Source organism: Aythya marila (assembly GCF_965140915.1).
Source record: "Aythya marila genome assembly, chromosome: W".
Lineage (NCBI taxonomy): Eukaryota > Metazoa > Chordata > Aves > Anseriformes > Anatidae > Aythya > Aythya marila.
In genome coordinates, this window is record NC_139081.1 from 16133364 (window position 1) to 16157717 (window position 24354).

The window sequence follows — 24354 nt, forward strand, 5'->3', positions numbered from 1 at the left end:
GGGCTGCTGCATTGTGGCAAGATATTGCTGCTCGGGTAGAGAACCTGGCTGTGAAAGTACGCCACGTAGATGCTCATGTGCCCAAGAATCGGGCTACTGAAGAACATCAAAACAACCAGCAGGTGGATCAGGCTGCTAAGATTGAAGTAGCTCAGGTGGACCTGGATTGGCAGCATAAAGGTGAATTATTTATAGCCCGATGGGCCCATGACACCTCAGGCCATCAAGGTAGAGATGCAACATACAGATGGGCTCGTGATCGAGGGGTGGACTTGACCATGGACGCTATAGCACAGGTTATTCATGACTGTGAAACATGTGCTGCAATCAAGCAAGCCAAACGGTCAAAGCCTCTTTGGTATGGAGGACGATGGCTGAAATATAAATATGGAGAGGCCTGGCAGATTGATTACATCACACTCCCTCAAACTCGCAATGGCAAGCGCCACGTACTTACAATGGTGGAAGCAACCACCGGATGGCTGGAAACATATCCTGTGCCTCATGCTACCGCCCGGAACACCATCCTGGGCCTTGAAAAGCAAGTCCTATGGCGACATGGCACCCCAGAAAGAATAGAATCAGACAATGGGACTCACTTCCGAAACAACCTTATAGACACTTGGGCCAAAGAACATGGTATTGAATGGGTGTATCACATCCCCTATCATGCACCAGCCTCCGGGAAAGTTGAACGATACAATGGCCTGTTAAAGACTACCTTGAAAGCAATGGGCGCTGGGACGTTCAAAAACTGGGATACGCATTTGGCAAAGGCCACCTGGTTAGTCAATACTAGGGGATCTACCAACCGAGCTGGACCTGCCCAATCAAACCTGTTACGTACTGTAGATGGGGATAAAGTTCCTGTAGTGCATGTAAAAAATATGCTGGGTAAAACAGTCTGGGCTACTCCTGCCTCAGGAAAAGGCAAACCTATTCGTGGAATTGTTTTCGCTCAGGGACCTGGATATACTTGGTGGGTAATGCAAAAGAACGGAGAGGTCCGGTGTGTACCTCAAGGAGATTTAATACTGGGTGAGAATAGCCCATGAACTGAATTGCACCATGTTAAATAGTATATTATACTGTATATTATCACTACCATGATTACTATAGGTGACTAATTAGAATGTATGGAAAAGAGTGTAACCTGAGCATGACATAAATGGTATGGAATAAGGGGTGGATAGATGTCCTGGTTTCAGTTAGCACAGAATTAATTTTCTTCCTAGTAGCTGGTGGAATGCTGTGTTTTGGCTTAGAATGAGAAGAGTGCTGATAACACCCCGATGCTTTAATTGTTGCAGAGCAGTGCTTATACTAAGCCAAGGACATCTCAGCCTTTGCTCTGTCCTGCCAACGGGCAGGCTGGGGGGTGCAGTAAGAGCTGGGAGGGGACAGACCCAGGACAGGTGACCCAAACTAGCCAAAGGGGTATTCCATACCATCTGACGTCATGCTAAACAATATATAGGGGTGGCTAGCCGGGGGGAGGGGGCCGGACTGCTCGGGGTTAGGCTGGGCATCGGTCAGCGGGTGGTGAGCAATTGCATTGTGCATCACTTGTTTGTACATACTATTATTACTTTCGTATTATCACCATTGTATCATCATTATTATTATTATTATTATTATTTTCCTGTCTTATTAAACTGTCTTTATCTCAACTCACGGGCTTCACTTTCCATTTCTCTCCCCCGTCCCAGAGAGGGAGGGGGGAGGGTGAGCGAACGGCTGCGTGGTGTTTAGCTGCCAGCCGGGTTAAACCACGACACTAGGGCAGCCAGTTTCTTGAGGAGAATGCTGTGGGAGACGGTGTCAAAAGCCTTGCTGAAGTCAAGGTAGACCACATCCACAGCCTTTCCCTCATCCACCCAGCGCATCACTTTGTCATAGAAGGAGATCAGGATCGTCAAGCAGGATCTGCCTTTCATAAACCCATGCTGACTGGGCCTGATCGCCTGCTTGCCCTGCAAGTGCTGCGTGATGACTCTCAGGAGGATCTGCTCCATGAGCTTCCCTGGCACTGAGGTCAAACTGACAGGCCTGTAGTTTCCCGGGTCTGCCCTCCGGCCCTTCTTGTAGATGGGCGTCACATTTGCTAGCCGCCAGTCAACTGGGACCTCCCCCGATAGCCAGGACTGCTGATAGATGATGGATAGTGGCTTGGCCAGCTCCTCTGCCAGTTCTCTCAGTACCCTTGGGTGGATCCCATCCGGCCCCATCGACTTGTGCACATCCAAGTGCCGTACCAGGTCACCAACCAGTTCTTCATGGATAGTGAGGGCCACATCCTGCTCCCCATCCCCTTCCACCAGCTCAGGGTACTGAGTATACAGAGAACAACCGGTATTGCCGCTAAAGACTGAGGCAAAGAAGGCATTGAGCACCTCCGCCTTTTCCTCATCTCTTGTAACTAAGTTTCCCCCCGCATCCAGTAAAGGATGGAGATTCTCCTTAGTCCTCCTTTTTGTGTTGATGTATTTATAGAAACGTTTTTTGTTTTCTTTAACGGCAGTAGCCAGATTGAGCTCCAGATGAGCTTTAGCCTTCCTAATTTTGTCCCTGCACAGCCTCGCTACATCCTTAAAGTCCTCCCTAGTGGCCTGCCCACTTTTCCAAAGATTATAAACCCTCTTTTTTCTCCTAAGATTAAGCCACAATTCTCTGTTGAGCCAGGCCGGTCTTCTTCCCCGCCAGCTCATCTTTGGGCACTTGGGGACAGACCGTTCCTGCGCCATTAAGATTTCCCTCTTGAAGAGCGCCCAGCCTTCCTGGACCCCTCTGCCCTTCAGAACCGCCTCCCAAGGGACTCCACCAACCAGTGTCCTGAGCAGCTCAAAGTCAGCCCTCCGGAAGTCCAATACAGCGGTTTTACTGGTCCCCTTCCTGGCCTCGCCAAGAATAGTGAACTCCACTATTGCGTGGTCACTCTGTCCAAGACAGCTCCCGACAATCACATCCTCCACCAGTCCTTCTGTTTGTGAAGAGAAGGTCTAGCGGGGCACCACCCCTGGTAGGCTCACTAACCAGCTGCGTCAGGAAGCTATCTTCCACGCTCTCCAGAAACCTCCTAGACTGCTTTCTCAGGGCTGTGTTGTGCTTCCAGGATATGTCAGGGAAGTTGAAGTCCCCCACGAGTACAAGAGCTGACGATTTTGCAACTTCTGTCAGCTGCCTGTAGAGTTCCTCATCCGTCTCCTCATCCTGGTTCGGCGGTCTATAGCAGACCCCGACCAGGACACTAGCCTTGTTGTCCCTGCCGATCCTAACCCAAAGGGACTCGACCTTGTCATTCCCAGCCTCGAGTTCTACAACCTCGAAAGACTCTCTAATATAGAGAGCCACACCACCACCCCTTCTGTGCTGCCTGTCCCTTCTGAAGAGCTTATAGCCAGGCATTGCAGCACTCCAGTCATGAGAGTGGTCCCACCACGTCTCCGTGATGGCAACCAAGTCGTAGCCTGCCTGCTGCACGATGGCTTCCAGCTCCTCCTGTTTGTTACCCATGCTGCGTGCATTGGTGTAGATGCACTTCAGCTGGGCCATTGCCTTATCCTTCGGCCTTGCCATCGTTCCCCCTGGCACAGCCCCAACAATCCTAGCTTCAGCCCCATCCCCCTTCCTACCTAGTTTAAAGCCCTCTCAATGAGCCCTGCCAGCTCCTGGCCCAGGATCCTTTTTCCCATAAAAGATAGGGACCCGTCTGCGGCCATCAGGCCAGGTGCTGAGTAAAGTGCCCCATGATCAAAAAACCCAAGATTTCTGCATTGGCACCAGCCCCGGAGCCACGTGTTTAACAGGTGGGCTTTCCGTGTCCTCTCTGAACCCCTCCCTGCCACCATAGGGATGGATGAAAACACCACCTGCACTCCCGCTCCATCCACTAACCATCCCAGCCCCCTAAAGTCTCGTTTGATAGCCTTCAGGCTTCTCTCTTCAATGTCGTCACTGCCCGCCTGGACTATCAAAAGAGGGTAATAGTCAGAGGGGCGTACCAGGTTGGGAAGCTTCCTGGCAACATCCCTGACCCTGGCCCCAGGGAGGCAGCAGACTTCCCTACGGGTAGGGTCAGGCCGACAAATAGGGCCCTCTGTTCCCCTGAGAAGAGAGTCTCCCACAACAATAACCCTCCTGTCTTTCCTGGTGGAGTCAGTCCTGAGGCGTGGAGTCGACCTCCTCGCCCTAGGCATCCTCCCGGGAACACTTGCTACCTCTTCCTCACGCACCGGCCTCTCAATCTCTAGGGCCTCAAACCTGTTGTGTAAGGGCACCTGGGAAGGTGGGGCCAGAAGGGGAGGGCGTCGCCTGCGATGTCGAGCAGGGACCTGTTTCCATTCCTCCTCAGCTCCCAGATCCCCTCCCTCTGCCCGACGGGGACAGGGCAGGGGGTCCACCCCCATTTGAGGAGTCTCACCTTGGTACCTCCCCTTGAGGCCCTGCAGGGAGTTACTCCAGAAGTCTATCTCTCGCTCACACTCCCTGATATCCCTCAACCTCTCCACCTCCTCCTTGAGCTCCGCCACCATGCGGACCAGGTCATCCACCTGCTCGCACCTCACGCACGCAGTTTCTCTGCCTCCCGCCAATGGCAGCAACAGGCTCAGACACTCCTTGCATCCGGTGACCTGAACTGCGGCATTTTTTAACGGGTAGTCGGTCTGGGTGTGTACCGACTTCCTGGAGAGCGCGCCGTGCCTGGTGGAGACCATTATCACCTAGCTACGGCTGTTGTTAAGGAGGTGTTGTTTGTGTGTAGGGGGAGCGCTCTGCCCTTCCTGCGCGCCCTGCCTGCGCTAACTGCCGCGCCACGCCCTGCTCGCCGCGCTCCTGGTCGCTCGCGCTCCCTAGGGGCAGCTTTTGAACGGCCGGGGAGGGGGCGCGTCTGGCTCCGCCTTCGCCTCGTCAGCCTCCCTCACGAGGGCTGCCGGGTCCTGGCGGCTCCCTCAAGTAGGCTCGATGCCGGAAAAATTAGCCCTGCCTGGCCCGATCCTCCGCTCCGCTGCAGAACGCATCTGCCCCGGAGCCGATCGCCTCGGCAAATGGCCAATTTAGACATTGCTGAACGAGAAAAATGGCCAGTTCTCTATCTCTACACTGATTCAAGGATGGTAGCAAATGCCCTGTGGGGATGGTTACAGCAATGGAAGCAAAACAACTGGCAGCGCAGATGCAAATCCATCTGGGCTGCTGCACTGTGACAAGATATTGCTGCTCGGGTGGAGAACCTGGTTGTAAAGGTATGCCACATGGATGCTCATGTGCCCAAGAAACGGGCGACTGGAGAACATCAAAACAACCAGCAGGTGGATCAGGCTGCTAAGATTGAAGTGGCTCAGGTGGACCTGGACTGGCAACATAAAGGTGAATTATATATAGCCCGATGGGCCCATGACACCTCAGGCCACCAAAGCAGAGATGCAACATACAGGTGGTCTCATGATCAAGGGGTGGACCTGACCATGGACACTATAGCACAAGTGTCCTTGTTTCAGTTAGAATAGAATTTTCTTCCTAGTAGCTGGTGGAATGCTGTGTTTTGGCTTAGGATGAGAAGAGTGCTGATAACACCCCGATGTTTTAATTGTTGCAGAGCAGTGCTTATACCGAGCCAAGGACATCTCAGCCTTTTGCTCTGTCCTGCCAACAGGCAGGCTGGGGGTGCAGTAAGAGCTGGAAGGGGACAGACCCAGGACAGGTGACCCAAATTAGCCAAAGGGGTATTCCATACCATCTGACGTCATGCTAAACAATATATAGGGGTGGCTAGCCGGGGGGAGGGGGCCGGACTGCTCGGGGTTAGGCTGGGCATCAGTCAGCGGGTGGTGAGCAATTGCATTGTGCATCACTTGTTTGTACATATTAGTAGTAGTAGTACTATTATCACCATTGTATTGTTATTGTTATTGTTATTTTCCTGTCTTATTAAACTGTCTTTATCTCAACTCACGGGCTTCACTTTCCATTTCTCTCCCCCGTCCCAGAGAGGGAGGGGGAGGGGGAGCGAACAGCTGCGTGGTGTTTAGCTGCCGGCCGGGTTAAACAACGACAGTCTTTTTGGCGCCCAATGTGGGGCTCAAAGGGTTGAGATAACGGCAGATCTGACCAGAGTGTGTTAAACTAAAATTGGTGTAAGTATTAGACCTGCTTAATAGTCACTTGTCATAATGCTGATTGCTTTAATCTCAACTGCGCTGCGCCTGTTTTCCAAATTGAGTATTATAGCACATTATTTTCCGTATGTGCTCTCTGTCATGTTGTTTATTTTTTCCGGGCCCTGGTTTAAGATCATTATGGTACTGTGTGTTGTAGCAATGGCTTACGAGACGATGAGATATCTGGTCATGACTCTAACTTGGTATTTGTACTCAGTAACATCGTCGACTCTGTACTTTGGAAACTGTATCTTGGAAACTATTAGCAATTACACCTATTGCCTTTTTTCATCAGGGAGCCAATCTGTGGAGGGGAAAGGGAAAGATATTTTTTCTTACTCGTTCACTCTCCCTTTCTCCTTCACCACCCCTGTATCCTCCTGGATCACTCTCCCTTTCTCCTTCACCACCCTCTTATCCTCCGAGCTTGTTACAATAGCTCTCCAAGATATTGAATATCCTTGGGATACTCAGACCAGCATGGTCTTGTTGTTATGTCTCCTGAATGTGCTTCAGGTTTTGCTTAAAGTTAAACAACTACTTAGGAAGCTCATCCGGAGATCTGCCCGGAGGCAGTATAGTTGTGGGTGGCAAGGAGTATGGGAGGATATGGGCAGGCATCTAGAGCAGTTGGCACCCCCAATGTTTTGGAAATTCACCCCTGAACAACTGCAAAATCCTCAAAAACTGGCAGAATGCTTGAAAAAAAGGTGTCATGATTCTGGCAGTTCCAAAGTAACACAAATAATTGTAACGTGCTGGGGCCTGGCTCATGCCTATCGAGCTGCCATGGATACTGCTATCAACTTAGTGACAGACCCTGCGGCCACTGTGACAGATCCAACGGCCACTGTGACCCCTACGGTGGACTTTGCAGCTGCTTCAGTTCTAGCTCCTGCAGCCGCTCCAGTCCCAGCTCCTGCAACTGCTCCAACTCCAGTTCCTGCAGCCACTCCAGCTCCGGTTCCTGCAGCTGCTCCAGCTCCTGTGGCTGGGTCAGAGAAAAGAGCTGTAGCAATGCAGGTTGACCCTGCAGAGGGTATTCCAACCCCTGTGGCAGACCCTGTAACGGGGTCAGAGAAACGAGCTGTAGCAGTGCAGGTTGACCCTGCAGAGGGTATTCCAACCTCTGTGGCAGACCCTGTAACAGGGTCAGAGAAATGAGCTGTAGTAGTGCAAGTTGACCCTGCAGAGGGTATTCCAACCTCTGTGGCAGACCCTGTAACAAGGTCAGAGAAACGAGCAGTAGCAGTGCAAGTTGCCCCTGTAGAGAAGGTGAAAAAATGGTATAGAGATTCAGGTCGTTTAGAACGCAGAGAGTCTTCTGCGAAATCTAGGTATAGAGACGAAGATGACGCTGGGCCATCAAGGATTCAGGAGGAGGAAGATGAGGATGCCGAAAAATCAACAGTAACTACCCGAAGCCTAAACGAGCGCGAGCTACAAGATGTGCGAAAAGATTTTGGTCGTTGTATAGGTGAGCAGCTTGTCACCTGGCTGCTCCGGTGCTGGGACTCTGGAGCCAATTGTGTGGAATTAGATGGCAGGGAAGCCAGGTGGCTGGGATCCCTTGCTCAATACGCCGGCATTGACAAAGCAATTGCAGATGGAGCACAATCTAACAGCCTCTGGAGGCGTCTCCTCTCAGCTGTGAGGGAAAGGTATCCCCTCAAGGAAGAACTTTTATGTCTACCAGGCAAGTGGACCACTATGGAGAAAGGAATCCAGTACCTGAGGGAATTAGCCGTACGGGAAGTGATTTATGAGGATCCAGACCTCGGACAAACATCCAAAGATCCAGATGAAGTCAGGTGTACACGACCCATGTGGAGGAAGTTTGTATGGAGTGCATCATCATCATATGCCAGCTCATTGGCAATAATGGCCTGGAAAGAGGATGAGGAACCCACAGTGGATGAAGTGGCTAAACAACTCCGGCAGTACGAAGAAAGTCTCTCCTCTTCCTTACAGGCCTGCGTCTCAGCTGTGGAGAAACTTTCTGAAAAGTTTCACCAATTTGAAGAGAATCTATCTTCCTCCCCACCTGAACCAACCAGTGTCCACCGACCAAAAGAGAACACTTGGGAGAAACTTTCTGAAAAGGTTCACCAACTTGAAGAGAGATTATTCTCCTCCGCACCTGTACAAAGCAGTGTCTCAGCTATCAGGGGTAAGCGTTCACCACACAAGGAAGACGATATGGTGGGTACTCACCCCGTGCCACCTGTGGTTTTACTTACGAGACCATGGAGAGGACATGAGAAAATGGGATGGAAAATCTAACGTGACCCTAGAGGCACGGGTACGTGAGTTGGAAAAGAAAACAATAAGGAAAAAGGGATTCTCTGAAAAGTTTGCTGCTCCAACTTCCAGCAGACAGTCCTTCAAACACACAAACGAAGAAGATTCTGACCAGGATCAGGGGGGCCCTGCCTCCAGCCAGGGGGAGGAAAGGGACAATCGAGTTTATTGGACTGTGTGGATTCGATGGCCTGGCACGTCAGACGCACAGAAGTATAAGGCTTTGGTAGACACCGGTGCACAATGTACTATAATGCCATCGAGCTATAAAGGACCAGAGCCGATCTGTATTTGTGGAGTGACAGGGGGATCTCAGCAGTTGACTGTATTGGAGGCTGAAGTGAGTCTGACTGGGAATGAGTGGGAAAAGCACCGCATTGTGACTGGCCCGGATGCTCCATGTATCCTTGGCATAGACTACCTTAGAAGAGGATATTGCAAGGACCCAAAAGGCTTCCAGTGGGCTTTTGGTATAGCTGCCTTAGAGACAGAGGGCATTAAACAATTATCTACCTTGCCTGGTCTCTCAGAGGACCCCTCTCTTGTGGGGTTGCTGAGGGTCGAAGAACAGCAAATGCCATTCGCTACCACAACTGTGCACCGGCAGCAATATCGCAATAACCGAGACTCCCTGATTCCCATCCATAAGCTAATTCGTCAATTGGAGAGCCAAGGAGTGATCAGCAAGACTCATTCACCTTTCAGTAGTCCCATATGGCCAGTGTGAAAGTCTAATATTGAGTGGAGACTTACAGTGGACTATCGTGGCCTGAATGAAGTCACGCCACCACTGAGTGCTGCAGTGCCGGACATGCTGAAACTCCAGTACGAACTGGAATCGAAGGCAGCCAAGTGGTACGCCACAACTGATATCGCTAATGCATTTTTCTCCATCCCTCTAGCAGCAGAGTGCAGGCCACAATTTGCTTTCACTTGGAGGGGAGTCCAATATACTTGGAATCAGCTGCCCCAGGGGTGAAAACAAAGCCCTACCATTTGCCATGGGCTGATCCAGTCTGCACTAGAGCAGGGGGAAGCTCCTGAACACCTGCAGTACATCGATGACATTATTGTGTGGGGTGACACAGCAGAGGAAGTTTTCGAGAAAGGGAAGAAAATAGTCCAAATCCTTCTGAAAGCCGGTTTTGCCATAAAACAAAATAAAGTCAAAGGACCTGCACGAGAGATCCAGTTTTTAGGAATAAAATGGCAAGATGGACGTCGTCAAATCCCAATGGATGTGATCAACAAAATAACAGCTATGTCTCCACCAACTAGCAAAAAAGAAACACAGACTTTCCTAGGTGTTGTGGGGTTTTGGAGAATGCACATCCCAAATTACAGTCTGATTGTAAACCCGCTCTACCAAGTAACCCGTAAGAAGAATGAGTTTGAATGGGGCCCTGAGCAACGACAAGCCTTTGAACAAATCAAGCAGGAAATAGTTCATGCAGTAGCCCTTGGGCCAGTTCGAACAGGACCAGATGTAAAGAATGTGCTCTACACTGCAGCTGGGGAGAACGGCCCCACCTGGAGCCTCTGGCAGAAAGAGCCTGGGGAAACTCGAGGTCGGCCCCTGGGGTTTTGGAGTCGGGGATACAGAGGATCTGAAGCCCACTATACTCCAACTGAAAAGGAGATATTGGCAGCATACGAAGGAGTTTGATCTGCTTCGGAGGTGGTCAGTGCTGAAGCGCAGCTCCTCCTAGCACCCCGATTGCTTGTACTAGGCTGGATGTTCAAAGGAAGGGTCTCCTCTACACATCATGCAACTGATGCTACATGGAGCAAGTGGGTTGCACTGATTACTCTGCGGGCTCGAATAGGAAACCCCAGTCACCCAGGAATCTTGGAAGTGATTATGGACTGGCCAGAAGGCAAATATTTTGGGATATCATCAGAGGAGGAGGTGGGTCGTGCTGAAGAAGCCCCACTGTACAACCAGTTACCAGAGAATGAAAAGAAATATGCCCTGTTCACTGATGGGTCCTGTCATATTGCAGGGAAGCATCGGAGATGGAAGGCTGCTGTATAGAGTCCTACATGATGAGTTGCAGAAGCTGCTGAGGGAGAAGGTGAATCGAGTCAGTTTGCAGAAGTGAAGGCCATTCAGCTGGCTTTAGATATTGCTGAACGAGAAAAATGGCCTGTTCTCTATCTCTACACTGATTCAAGGATGGTAGCAAATGCCCTGTGGGGATGGTTACAGCAATGGAAGCAAAAAAACTGGCAGTGCAGATGCAAATCCATCTGGGCTGCTGCATTGTGGCAAGATATTGCTGCTCGGGTGGAGAACCTGGCTGTAAAAATATGCCATGTAGATGCTCATGTGCCCAAGAATCGGGCTACTGAAGAACATCAAAACAACCAGCAGGTGGATCAGGCTGCTAAGATTGAAGTAGTTTCAAACTAAACACCACGCAGCTGTTCGCTCCCCCTCCCCCTCCCTCTCTGGGACGGGGGAGAGAAATGGAAAGTGAAGCCCGTGAGTTGAGATAAAGACAGTTTAATAAGACAGGAAAATAATAATAACAATAACAATAATAATAATAATAATACAATGGTGATAATAGTACTACTAATAATAATATGTACAAACAAGTGATGCACAATGCAATTGCTCACCACCCGCTGACCGATGCCCAGCCTAACCCCGAGCAGTCCGGCCCCCTCTCCCCGGCTAGCCACCCCTATATATTGTTTAGCATGACGTCAGATGGTATGGAATACCCCTTTGGCTAGTTTGGGTCACCTGTCCTGGGTCTGTCCCCTTCCAGCTCTTACTGCACCCCCAGCCTGCCTGTTGGCAGGACAGAGCAAAAGGCTGAGATGTCCTTGGCTCGGTATAAGCACTGCTCTGCAACAATTAAAACATCGGGGTGTTATCAGCACTCTTCTCATCCTAAGCCAAAACACAGCATTCCATCAGCTACTAGGAAGAAAATTAATTCTGTTCTAACTGAAACCAGGACAGCATGACTGGCCTCAACCTTCAGCACCTGAGAAATCCACCAAACCATGTACCCACACCAAACCCCAACCCTCTCCCTCATGAGACTAATCCTCGCTGCCACAGGAAAGTCCACCCAATTCGGACTTCACACATAACTTACCTGCAGTGATAGAAGGTCCCACCCTCGTGTCAGCCCTATTGCCCTCTAGCACAACAGTAGTAGCAGGAATCTTCCTACTCATTCGCATACACCCCATACTAGCCACCAACCAAACAGCCCTAACTACCTGCCTATGCTTAGGTGCCCTATCAACCCTGTTCGCTGCCATGTGTGCCCTAACCCAAAATGACATTAAAAAAATTATTGCTTTCTCAACACCCAGCCAACTCAGACTAATAATAGTTACCATTGGACTAAACCTCCCACAACTAGCATTCCTACTTATCTCAACCCATGCCCAATAACCACTTTCTGTTTCTTGTCCAAAATATTAACATCCAGTAAGGTAAGCTGGAGTTTGTTCTTCAGGGAATACATAAGAGTGAAAAAGCAATAGATAATATTCTATTGTTGTTATTGAAAATGATTGTTAGAAGGTCAAATTGTCCCATCCAGACAGCAGATAAACATTATACTTTGTGAAATCCCTTAAAGAAGGTTGTGCTTGAACACAAAATCTCCTTCGGACTGTAACATACTCTAGTAATGAAACTGAACGTAGAAATGAAAACTTGAAAACTTGCAGTGACCTTTTTATGTACTGGCTAGGTTCATTTAAACATGGAGTTAAACAAAGACATTGTGAACTTACTCTGCTTTGTTTTGTTATGCAGCATGCTCTGTTTGCCACATTTTGCTTCAATGGGTATTCTTGGTGAATAAGCACAACCAGAAAGCAGGTAGAGCAACAACAGAATTTGGCTCTCACTAATCTAATACTAATGAGTATATAATGCTACAAACAAGATCTTCTTCCCATAGGGTTGATTTGTATCAGTCCAAAACACTCTACGGTAACTAAATCAGAAGTGGAAAATAAGTTAAAATGATGTATTAGATATTTTTGATAGAGAAGGGAACTTTTCAAGAAAATGTTTCCTACATTCTGATAAAGAAATTATAGAGTAAATGGTTGTAAATAATTGATAGTCTTCCCTTAGATAGGTGAAAGCAAAACTTTACCATCCTTTTAGCATTTTTTGTTTCTGTCAGCTGTTGTCACTGAATACTTTAATATGCAGCTGTGATGATTTTGCAGATCTTCAAGATGTTTATGTGTTGGGTGTTTAAACCTGTGTTTTCGAAGAACGCTTTTTGGTGACTAAGGGTTTCTCCTTCATGCTCATAGAATGTAGAGCAATATCAATGCTGCTCTAGGTCCAGGTATTAGCCTCTCCAAAAATTCTGTGCTATCTCCATCCTCTTGCTCAGGGACAAGTCCTGGACTGGAACTTTCTTCTAGGAAGCTTGTGGCACTGTAAGTCCTCACTTGTTTTTTTTTGTTTGTTTGTTGTTGTTGTTCCATGTCTTTACCTCCAGCCCTACTCCTTTCTTCCTGCTCTGTAACGCTCTGCTCCCACTGCTCTGTTTTTCTCACTCTGCTGTGCTGCTCTCTGACAGCCTGCTGGTACCACCACATCATGCTCTCACTTCCACCACATGGGCAGGAATGGTGGGAGTGAAACCGAGGCACTTCTTATTGCATGGAGACATACACGTAAGAGTAGTGGGGTGAGGATGTGGGAGCACATTGTGCTGGGACACATTGGATATGTGGGGAAGTGCTCTCCAGCCTTGAAACACACAGGGAAAGAAACAGGCAACTGAAGGAGTGGGTCAATGCTTACACGAATAGGCTAAGGAGTACAGCGTGTTCAACGGTATAGGGTATACGCCACATGTGAGGGCCACTAAATGGTAGGTGGAATATAGGCCAGCTGAAGGTGTTTGAAAATCCTACTGCATGCATTGGAGAGGAGCCCACACCTGTGCCCTGCACAGCCATGCAGGCAGACCCTTCCCTGCGCAGCGTGCTGTGTCTTGCCTTGCACACAATGAGCCCCCTGAGGGCTGTTCTCTTCAGTGCTTGTTAGCTGTACGCACCACCGGATGTGGCTGAACACTAATCAACACTACTTTGCTCTTTAACATAATATTTTCCCTCCATTGTTGCTCTTGTTCTTGTGATGTAAATAGCATCAGACAGCTCCAGCTATTCCAACTGTGTGCTGGGCAGCAAGCTGGCAGGGGAGCAGCTATGGATTCAAAGGTTTCTTCTGATGTGGCAGAGGTTTGTCTGCGGGGCTGGGGGCACACAGGGACACATGCGATGAGGAGGGGAGCACAGCAGGTTGGGAAGTTCACTGCGTGCTGTTAGTTCACTGTGTGCTCCTGACTGGCAGAAGCACCTGGCGGTCACCCTGAGAGAGGGAGTTAGGAGAATCTTAAGTAGCAATAGAGTGCTATGAAATGTGTTCATCTGATTCGTGTCAATATGGAACAATGCTAGGGCCGCATGGTATGATGAATGTGACCTTCTGTCTTACATATCCTTGTATAACCACAAGTCTAAGAAAAACAGAGTGGTTAATGTATATAGTTCTTGTATCTTACAAAGGAATGTTTGAGCATTTTGTGTCAATAGAGAGCTTGAAGGGCAATGTTTTTGTAGGCTTTTCCTTGAAGTCTATGATATCTGGGGGGGGTTCAGAATAACTGCTATTATGACTATTGCATGGGACACTATGCAAGTCTCTGATATCTGGCCAGGAGATTAAGGAGAAGGGGAAAGCTGAAGAACAACTAAAAGACAAAGCTTGCAGGGGATGCTGCACAAGTCTCTGACACACAGCCAAGTTGGACAAAGGAGAAGGACAAGAGGGAGAAAGACTATCAGCACGAGAGACCCCCAGAGGGACCACCAGAGACTGATACGCATGCTCCAGTGGGAGGGTTTGGATTCTGGAAACTAATTATAATAACCCTGTTTTTTTTAGAAGTAGTAATGAATATGTATCAGCCTAGGAGCATAAAAATCAGAATCTCAATGTAACTGGTGTGCGTCTTGGTGGAGCAGAGACTCCTGGAGGACCCAGCGCTGTTTGCTTACCTCTGTTCATTTAATAAATTGTAAACTTTAATTGTAACCCTATTTGGGACTTAGCCATTTATTACAGCGCTGACGGCATTAAACTAGGATGCTACTTAGTGTCTTTGGAAGACACTACAGGAAAAGGCATTTTTTGCAATGCTTGAAATTTAAATTGGAAAAAATGATTGGAATTACAAAATGTGAAAAACAGTCAAGTTTGGTTCATGGTAATAGATTTAAAGGATGCCTTTTTCTGCCTGCCTGTGGCAACTGAAAGCCAGAAACTCTTTGCCTTTGAATGGGAAAATCCTAATAGAGGATGGAAAACAGCTTACTTGGACAGTGTTACCACAGGGGTTCAAGAATAGCCTCACCATATTCGGGAACTGTGATCTTGAAGCTTGAAAGGCCCCTTCGGGAAAAGGGGACACTGTTGCAATACGCAAATGATAGCTACTGAAGAAAAGGAATGTGTATAATGGACTATTAGTTTACTTTTTTTTTTTCGGCACTAATACTGTGAACCCAGCCTCTTTCCTTAGTAACAGAGTTTCCAGATTACCCATTCATGATTGCATCAAGACCATGGACATGGTATGCTCCAGCTGACCAGACTTAAAGGATACACCCCTAGAAGACGTGGAGGATTGGTATATAGATGGAAGCAGCTTCATCTGCCAGGGACTTCGCCTCACAGGAGGCGAACAAACATCATCCCAAAAGATGGAAATCATCGCCTTGATAAGAGCTTTTGAACTGCCAAACATTTGGACAGATTTGAAATATGCCTTGGGTGTGGTGGATGCACACAGGGCAATTTGGAAGGAGAGAGGACTTTTAAACATGCAGAAGAGATACTGAAATTGCTCTGAGCAGTATACCTGCCTACTAAAGTTGACACTAAAGGACATCAAGCAGGGGATACTGATATTGAAAGGGGGAATAGATTGGCTGATGCAGGAGCCAAAGGGGTGGCAGAACAGGCATCTGAAAGTCAAATTTTGGCACTAGTACCGAGAACAGAAAACCAGGCATTAACAAAAGCTTTAGAAAATGAAGTATAATATTCTAAGATGTAAACAGAAAATGTTACCTGCAGGTTTAATGTAAATAAATGATGGGAGAATTGTGATACCATTTTAAATTGAATGGTGATTGGAAAACATAATAAAGCATTCTGGGGAGCTGAAGTAGTATAAGAGTTTTTAAATAGAAAATGAATAGGGCCTAATTTGTATACCATTGTTAGACAGGTATAAAAGTAATCAAGCTCCAAACAGTGGTAAATTAATTTTTTTTGAACTCCCAAGAAAAGGGGAGTATCAGTATTTGTCGGTATTAACTGACACATTTTCAGGATGGCCAGAAGCATTCCCGACTAGAACAGCCAAGGCTGGGGAGGTAATTAAGATACAAGAAATAATATCTCATTTTGTGGTTTCAGCAACTATATCCTCTGACAGGGGCAAAAGTGGTACAACAAATTACTTCACACCACATATCGTCCTCAGTCGAGTGGCCAAGTAGTAAAAATGAACCACTTAATCAAACAACAAAGTGTGAAATTAGGACAAGACGCAAATTTGGCCTGGCCTCAGTATCTTCCTTTAGCCCTTTTGCATATACGAACTAGACCAAGGGCAAAGGAAGGGCTAAGCTCCTTTGAAATATTATATGGGCGACCCTATGGCATACAAAGAGGAATATCCATGCAAGCTGGGGATGAAATTATGACCTCCTATATGGTGGTTTTAGGTAAACAGCTTAATGAAATTGGAAAGCATGTGAGTGGGACTCCGGGTAGAGGGTTAGATGGACCGGTGCACAATAGACAACCTGGAGATTATGTGTATATAAAGTCTCTTGCAGAGAAGACCTTGAAACCACAGTGGGAAGGACCGTTCCAGGTCACAGCGATCAGAATCAAGGAGCAGAATGCCTGGATCCATTACACCAGAGTGAAAAAGGCACACAAGACCCCATGGAAGGTTACTCAGGTGTGACCTGGAAGGTTACATTTCTCACGGTCTTAATGGTATCATTGGTCAAGGAAACTGAACAGTGGGTGCACAATACCTATGTGAAACTCACTCAGGCAGTGAGTAATAGTTTCAACCTTCCTGACTGTTGGGTATGCACAGTGCTGCCTAGAGGCAACCTAGAATTATGAATTGGACATTGACCTTTGCGCACCTAAGAAATGGAACATGTCCATTTGGCAAGGATGATCGTGAACATCTAGGAGAGAGATTTGAACTACTCCCACACAAAAATGTTAACATATACACCAGATGCTTAAACGATAAAACCCCATGCGTAGGTACAGGTCCACTTAGTTATTTAGCCCTGGAACCTGACAACTGTAGTATGGCAGAAATGTTACTAAAATTAGAGATAATGGTGTAGGAGTCACAATATGTGCTGTTAAAAAGGATACGAGCTCAGGATCTCACGGCCTCAATTCTCTCATGCAAATTTGCAAGCTACAAAAAGGATTCTATTGGCTATGTGGAGATGGGCATGCTAGAAAAAGCTTACCCTTAAATTGGAAGGGTCACTGTATTGGGGGCTATCTTAGCCCTCGAGGGGGTATATTCACTGAACCACCTCTGGGAATAGTCCGGACCTTATGGAGACAAACACATACTGTTTCGAATAAGCCCCTCGTGATGAGACTCACAGGATTCCATCAACCACCAATTAGAAAAAGCTGTTGTAAATATCTCAGACACATTAGAAATTACTGAAAATGCCACAGGCCATACCCAGACTGTCGCCCCCCAACACACACCCAGCCGCCTGCTATCCCCGGCTGGGGCCCCGCGGGCGGACCCTTTCCCACCTTGCACCCTGACCCCCTCCGCCCCACAGCGGCCAGGCCCTGCCCCTTCCCACCCCCTCAGCCCGGGGCAGCCCAACCAATAGGCCTGCCGACGCCCCTCCCCGTTAAACAGCAGTCCTGGTGCTGAGCCTGCCAGCTCTACTTAGGGTGGAGAATGAGGTTTTCTTAATCCCACTGTTCTTCTGCTAGCCACTTTTGCTAGCACACGTGTAAGTTAAAGCAAAGGATAGATTCTCACACCTCTACATGCTATTAGTGAAGATACCCCGAGAGAGGGTTCAGTAACATGCTGCCGAAGGATCTAGATCAGGCAGCATGCTTTATGGAATGCAACTATCAAGCAGACTAATTTGAGCATTCATTTAAATATACAAATTTAAAGAAATCAATTAAAATTTTCTGTAAGATTAGACAGAAGTTTGCTGGTGTCTAATCATTACTTTTATAATACTCCTGTGTTTTGTATGAAATCAACCAATAGAACTAGAAGGACTGAACAAAATGTGATAGCTAACTTTTTTCCTGTCAGTCTTAAGTGCTGTTTTCCAGTGCTCCATTTGAGGACACAGCTGTATAGTAATGGTTATTGCCTGAAAAATGGTGTTGTACAGAGTAGTGAGTTGCATTTCAGTCTTTTGTTTGAGGAACTGTTTTGCTTTCTGTGGACCAAATGTGCTGAAATACCCGGCCTTTCGCCGCTGCTGTCTGGATCACTGGTTTCAGTGGGAGCCATGATTGTCCTGGGGTGCTGTAAATCTGAACTGAGTGAAAGGGAGAGAATTTGTCCAATTCATCTTAGGTATGTTTCTTACTTGTTTAACAACAATATACAAGGGCATGCAGGCCAAGGGCCCAATCCCTTTTGCGTAGGGTGATTTGGGTGAGGAAATTGAGTGTACCCGCAGTAAGTTTGCAGATGACACCATGCTGGGGGGGAAGTGTCAATCTGCTGGAGGGTAGAAAGGCCCTGAAGAGAGACCTGGACAGGTTGGGTCAATGGGCAGTGGGATGAGGTTCAACATGGTCAAGTGTCGGGTCCTGCACTTTGGCCACAACAACCTCATGCAATGCTACAGGCCTGGGGCAGAGTGGCTGGAAAGCTGTGCAGAGGAAAGGACCTGGCTGTGCTAGTCGATGCTCACCTGAACATGAGCCAGCAGTGTGTGTAGGTAGCCAAGAAGTCCAACGGCATCCTGGCTTATATCAGGAACAGTGTAGCCAAAAGGAAAAGGGAGGTGATCGTCCCCCTGTACTCTGCTCTGGTGAGGCCGCCCCTCGAGTACTGTGTTCAGCTTTGGGCCCCTCAGTGCAAGAAGGACATCAAGGCCCTGGAGCGTGTACAGAGAAGGGCTACGAAGCTGGTGAAGGGCCTGAAACACAAGTCCTATGGGGAGCAGCTGAGGGAACTGGGGTTGTTTAGTTTGGGGAAGAGGAGGCTCAGGGGAGACCTTATTGCTCTCTACAACTACCTGAAAGGGAGGTGTGGGGAGCTGGGGGTTGGCCTCTTCTCGCAGATAACTAGCGATAGGACTAGAGGGAATGGCCTCAAGTTGTGCCAGGGGATGTTCAGGTTGGAAACAAAGAGACATTTCTTCTCAGAAAGAGTAGTCAGGCATTGGAACAGGTTGCCCAGGGAGGTGGTGGAGTCACTATCCCTGGGGGTGTTCAAGGAAAGGTTGGATGTGGTGCTTAGGGACGTGGTTTAGTGGGCGACATTGGTGGTAGTGTGAGGAATGTTTTAACAATTCGTGTCCATAAAGAACAATTCTGTTTGAATCCTGTCTGCCTCTGGGCCCTGCACTGGCAATTTAATTCTTGAACCACAGATGCAGTGTGTCCCAGTCTCCCCCTCATTCTAGTCAATTTATCACTTCTTAAATTTATGAACCTGTTTGCTGTTGTTATTCCGGACTTCTATTTCTAACACTGCTATAGATGTGTCTGTGAATGGCTGGGGAAGAATGTTTTAATTACTCGTGTGTCTGGGAGTTTCAGAACAACTGATAACAACTAGTGACTGTTATGGGATACTATGTGGATCTTTGGTATCTGGTTAGGGGGGGGGCAAGAGATAAAGAGGAAGGAGAAAGAAGCTGAAGGGCGGCTGGGAGACAAGACTTGAAGAAGATGTTCCGTAAACTTGGTATGGTGCCCAGTAAGTACAAAGGTGGAGAGGAAGACTACGAGCCTTCAGCATGAAAGACCCCTAGAGACCCCCAGAAGAGACCCCAGAGGAGACTGCGCATGCTCCAGTAGGAGGGACTGCACCCCGGAAGCTAATTTTAATAATCTATTTTTTTTAGAAGTAGTAATGAATATGTATTAGTCTAGGAGCATAAAAATCAGCTGCTTGATGTAACTGGTGTGTGCGTCCTGGTGGAGCGGAGACTCCCGGTGCACCCAGCGCTGTTTGCTTACCTCTATTCCTTTATATTCTTTCAATAAATCCTATTTTTATTTTAATCCTAATTTGAATCCCGAGCCATTTATAACAATTTGGGGGCTCGTCCAGGATGGCTATAGTTCCTGAATTCTGATTTAATCTAGGAGAGGCGCCCCACCATTTGGTGGCTCCTGTTTGAGTCAGATCAGGACTAATGCCATCCTGAACCTGAATAAAGGTAAGCAAAGAATTTGATTTTTTTGAGCTCCCTTGCCGGCTGTTTTTTGCCCGTAATTCTGCGCGCGAAGATCCGGACGAAGACGACAGGGTCGTTTGGATACCGTTCGGTTGGATTCCGGTGTCCGGAATCGAACCGGATGAAGACGACAGTCGTTTGGATACCGTCTGGTTCGATCCCAGACGAAGACGCTTGTGGATACCGTCCGGTTGGACTCTGGACGAAGACGACTGATTCGTAAGATACCGTCCGGTTGGGTAAAGGTGCGGTTGCCCGTGTTTGTGTGTGAGAGTGTAACTGAGACTTCTAAAGTCAGCGTGGAGGTCTTTTTGTTTTCTCACCGGTTCTAATCTCCTGTCGGGGGGGGCTGGGCTGGTGAATGGAGTGATACGTGGGTGCGTGATAGGTCCTAAACCCCCTGCAAGACACTCTCACTGGGGGCAACCAAGGGCTGTGGGAATTGCCACTAGTAAAATTCCCGGATGGGTCAGATAAAATAGAAGACCAAGGACCAGAAAGGGAGCAAATTACCAGATATATGACCAAAAAGTCCATTATGAACAATGATTAGAAATTGGAACAATAGGGGCCCCAGAAAATTAAAGAGTAAATTAAAAATGATCCAGTATTATATGATAGAATGACCAAAAGAACCCTTAAGATCCCATGTATTTTGATCCACGGAGGACGGGGTCTGTCAGGCTTTGAACATTAATAGTAGAATACCCGTGGATCCGGAAAAGAGCAAGCTGAAACATTGGAATTAGAAATTAGAGAGCAATTGATTAAGAATGAATATGTGCTACATTTGTGCCTGTGCTGCACTTATACCACCAGATAACAGGAGCCTCTCGGACCCCGAGAACCAGATCAAAAACAACCTCACAGTTCGGACTTTAATCAAGGGGTCTGAGATAAGGAGGACTGTTCACAAAGGGACAGGTTAGGAATATGTATATGTATAGGAATGTTCATGTATATGTAACTCTTTACTAGAGCAATTTGCCACGTTAGGCGTGTACGACTTTGGTGGGACTACCCGCCCCGTGCTGCATGGAACTGAGTAAACATACCTACTTTACAATCTTACGGATTGTGGGGTCAGCTTTCTGTGAGTCATTTTGGTGAGCCAGGCAGGAGACACTCTGCTCGGCTGTGGGATCGGCTGCAGCGTGGACGCCCCTAGGTGCACCTTGAGTGTTTTGCTCAGAGGGGACTCCGCTCTCAGCTGCTCACCGCAGGAGCAAAGATCTCCTGAAACTGTAGACAAACGGTATGTTTTCAGCTGCTGGAGGGATACTAACTGGAGTGTTAATAATTGTATGTGTTTTTATGTATGTATTTTGTGTTGTATTTTGTGTTGAAATTTTGTATATTGTAATATTTGCATATTGTACGTATTTTGTGTTGAAAGTATTTGTGTAAGTGTAAGGGTTTGAAACAAAGTGTTACAAGTCACTTCACGAAGAACACAGTCAGAGACAATACTTGTTTGGTTGGTTTGGTTGGTTATCATTCTAAATTATATTCCTGTAGTATGAATGAGATGTGCTGGAGGCCTCCGTGTGCGATTGTGCTGTGTGAGTGAGACGCAGCGTTGCTGCAAAGCGAGTGCAGAGTTCCGATCCGTGGTTCTGTACTCTCCGCAAGGGGAGTGGGCAGAGATGAACGAAGTGCTTGACAGACTGAAAAGAAGTGCTGTTTTATCCAAGTTTGAGTGGTGGTGCCTAATATATGGGCCCGGTGTATCTTGTGTATCTCGTGTATCCTATTTTTGCTCTTAAATGTTTTGACTGTGACAAGAAAAAGGCAGGAGCATGATCTGACTCTACTGGTGCTTTCGGCTGTGCTTCCTGCAACATATGAGGCCCGCACAGGCCGAGACCTGGACTCGCTGAGACCTGAACAGGCCGAGAGACCGGAGCGGCGCCGAGAGACTGGAGCGGCGCTGGGAGACCAGAGAAACTACGGAGGGACTACCGCTGGACGGAGAGAGCCCTGGGACGCTGCAGAGCCACGGCCGGCTCTGAGAGACAAAGAATAGACCTGACAGAAGCTGCAAAACGCGGGGAAATTGAAGTAATTGCGGGACATCCGAGATCGAGTTGCTACGGGAGATCAGAGGCGTCAGTGGACACCGGCAGTCGACTCTCACCGTGAGGCGAGTCGGCACAGAGCAGTGGTGCGGACATCAGGACCCTGCAGCCTGTCTGACGTAACCATGGAGGCAGCGGCAGCAGCGGCTGTGCTGCTTCACTCAAGCATTCTTTTTATAAAAGGTTTATCTTGCAATGCAAAAAAGACTATTAGTCCCCAGATTGGTGTTATAACCATTACTAATGACGACTTAGCTCTATTGCAGGGCAGGAGTGCAGAGACGCAGATTACACTGCCAAATGACCACCGGCAGGCTCTTTCACAAACCTAAGGTTGCAGCTGGCACTGCCTGCAGCCGTATAGCAGACGTTACACTCTCTTTCCTAACTAGTAATCATGTGTCTCATCCATTTGTGGTGAATGGTCAGTGGGTCAGTGGCAAAAAGAAAAGGAGGATGCCACTGACACTAACAGCATGGGTAATAGGAGTAGTATAAGTGACACAGGTGACGGTGCGGGGCGCTCTGCCTGCTGCTCGCCTTCGCCTGACTGTGCACTGCTGCCGACGGTGCTAGAGTAAAATGTGAAGACTGCTCAGATGGCAGTGATGAGAGTGCTTGTGTGAAGAAGATGTGTGCTGAATCTGATTTTGTGTGCAACAGTGGTCAGTATGTGCCAAACAGATGGCAGTGTGATGGGGATCCGGACTGTGAAAATGGGTCTGACGAAAGTGCTGAGCTGTGTCATATGAGAACAGTGTCATGGAAATGTGATGGTGAAAAAGCCTGTGACAGTGGAGAAGATGAAGAGAATGGTGGCAATGAGACTTGTAGTGCAGCAGAGTTCACATGCAGTAGTGGATAATGTATTTCCAAAAGCTTTGTCTGCAATGGTCAAGGTGACTGCTCCGACCACTCGGATGAATCTTTGGAGCAGTGTGGCTGCCAGCCTGCACCTCTGGTGAAGTGTTCTGAGTGTTCTGTGAGTGAGGTGCAGTGCGGCTCAGGTGAATGTATCTACAAGAAGTGGCGATGTGACAGAGATCCTTATTGTAAGGATGGAAGTGATGAAATTAACTGCCCTTCCTGGACCTGCAGGCCAGACCAGTTCAGATGTGAAGATGGGAACTGTGTCCATAGGAGTAGGCAGTGCAGTGGTGTGAGAGACTGTCTGGATGGCACTGATGAAGCAAACTGTAACAATGTTATTCAGTGCTCTGGACCTGGCAAATTCAAGTGCAGAAGTGGAGAATGCATAGATATCAATAAAGTGTGTAACCACCAGAGAGACTCCAAGGACTGGGGTGATGAGCCTCTGAAGGAATGCAACATAAATGAATGTTTGGTGAACAACGGTGGATGCTCCCACATCTGCAGAGATTTCATTATTGGCTATGAATGTGACTGTCCAGCTGGGTTTGAGCTTGTAGACAAGAGAACCTGCGGAGATATTGATGAATGCCAAAACCCTGGTATCTGTAGTCAAATCTGTATCAACCTGAAATGTGGCTACAAATGTGAATGTAGCCGTGGCTATCAGATGAATCCTGCTACAGGAACCTGGAAAGGGCCATACGGCAAAGCAAATTAGATAACTGTTATTTAACTTGTCAGAAGATAAAAAAGAAAGTGTTTCAACAAGCAGCCATGGGAGGGAAGAATCACTGAACCCCCGATGTGAGGGACTGTACCTTGTTTTACTGACTACTGAAACAGCTGTGAGAACTGCAGAAAGGGACCCACGCATCCAGAATAAAAGGACCAGTAACTACTGAAACTTGGAGGGTTGAGTCCGCTCCTGGGAAACTGAAACTCAAGCTAAGGGAGAACTAATATTCTGGCAACGAGGCTCTGCATGAATGAAGGATGCTAAATAAAGGGGACAAGCCTAAAGGGAGAAAAGGGAGAAGGCAAGACCGGGGCAGGACCCTCCACTGTGGTGTGTATGGTCTACCGAGGGAGGCAACCCCTATGGGTATTGACTGCCGAGTGAGAGGGCCTCGACCGGACTTCTCCCACACTAAGATCAGGTTGTCCCGAGAAAATAACATAAAAAAAAACTTTTTTTTAAACCTATATAAAATTGTGATTCGTTTTCCAGGAGCTGGATCACCCTGACAGGCCGAACGGTAACACAAGCCTGAATTGACCCTGAAAGCAGGCCTAACTCCTTGACTGAAGGCGTTTGCCTAATATGATCCAGATACATGGGACACGTATCTGACAGACAGATCCTGGGACTATAGGACCCCAGTATATATACTTAATAGAATAATTAGGTTATTAGCTGT

General features: G+C 47.8%; 1 protein-coding gene across 1 annotated transcript in view; it reads left to right on the forward strand.

The window, feature by feature from the left end:
• The window catches only part of LOC309889522 (very low-density lipoprotein receptor-like), a gene marked incomplete at its 5' end in the record, with an annotated part of 40377 nt that extends 16432 nt beyond the window's left edge, over positions 1-23945 (forward strand). The window contains one exon of the mRNA XM_082782370.1: positions 23071-23945. Coding sequence (XP_082638496.1) covers positions 23071-23654 — 584 coding nt within the window. The 3' untranslated portion in view covers positions 23655-23945. The remainder of the gene's footprint in view (positions 1-23070) is intronic.
• Positions 23946-24354: the final 409 nt, after the last annotated feature.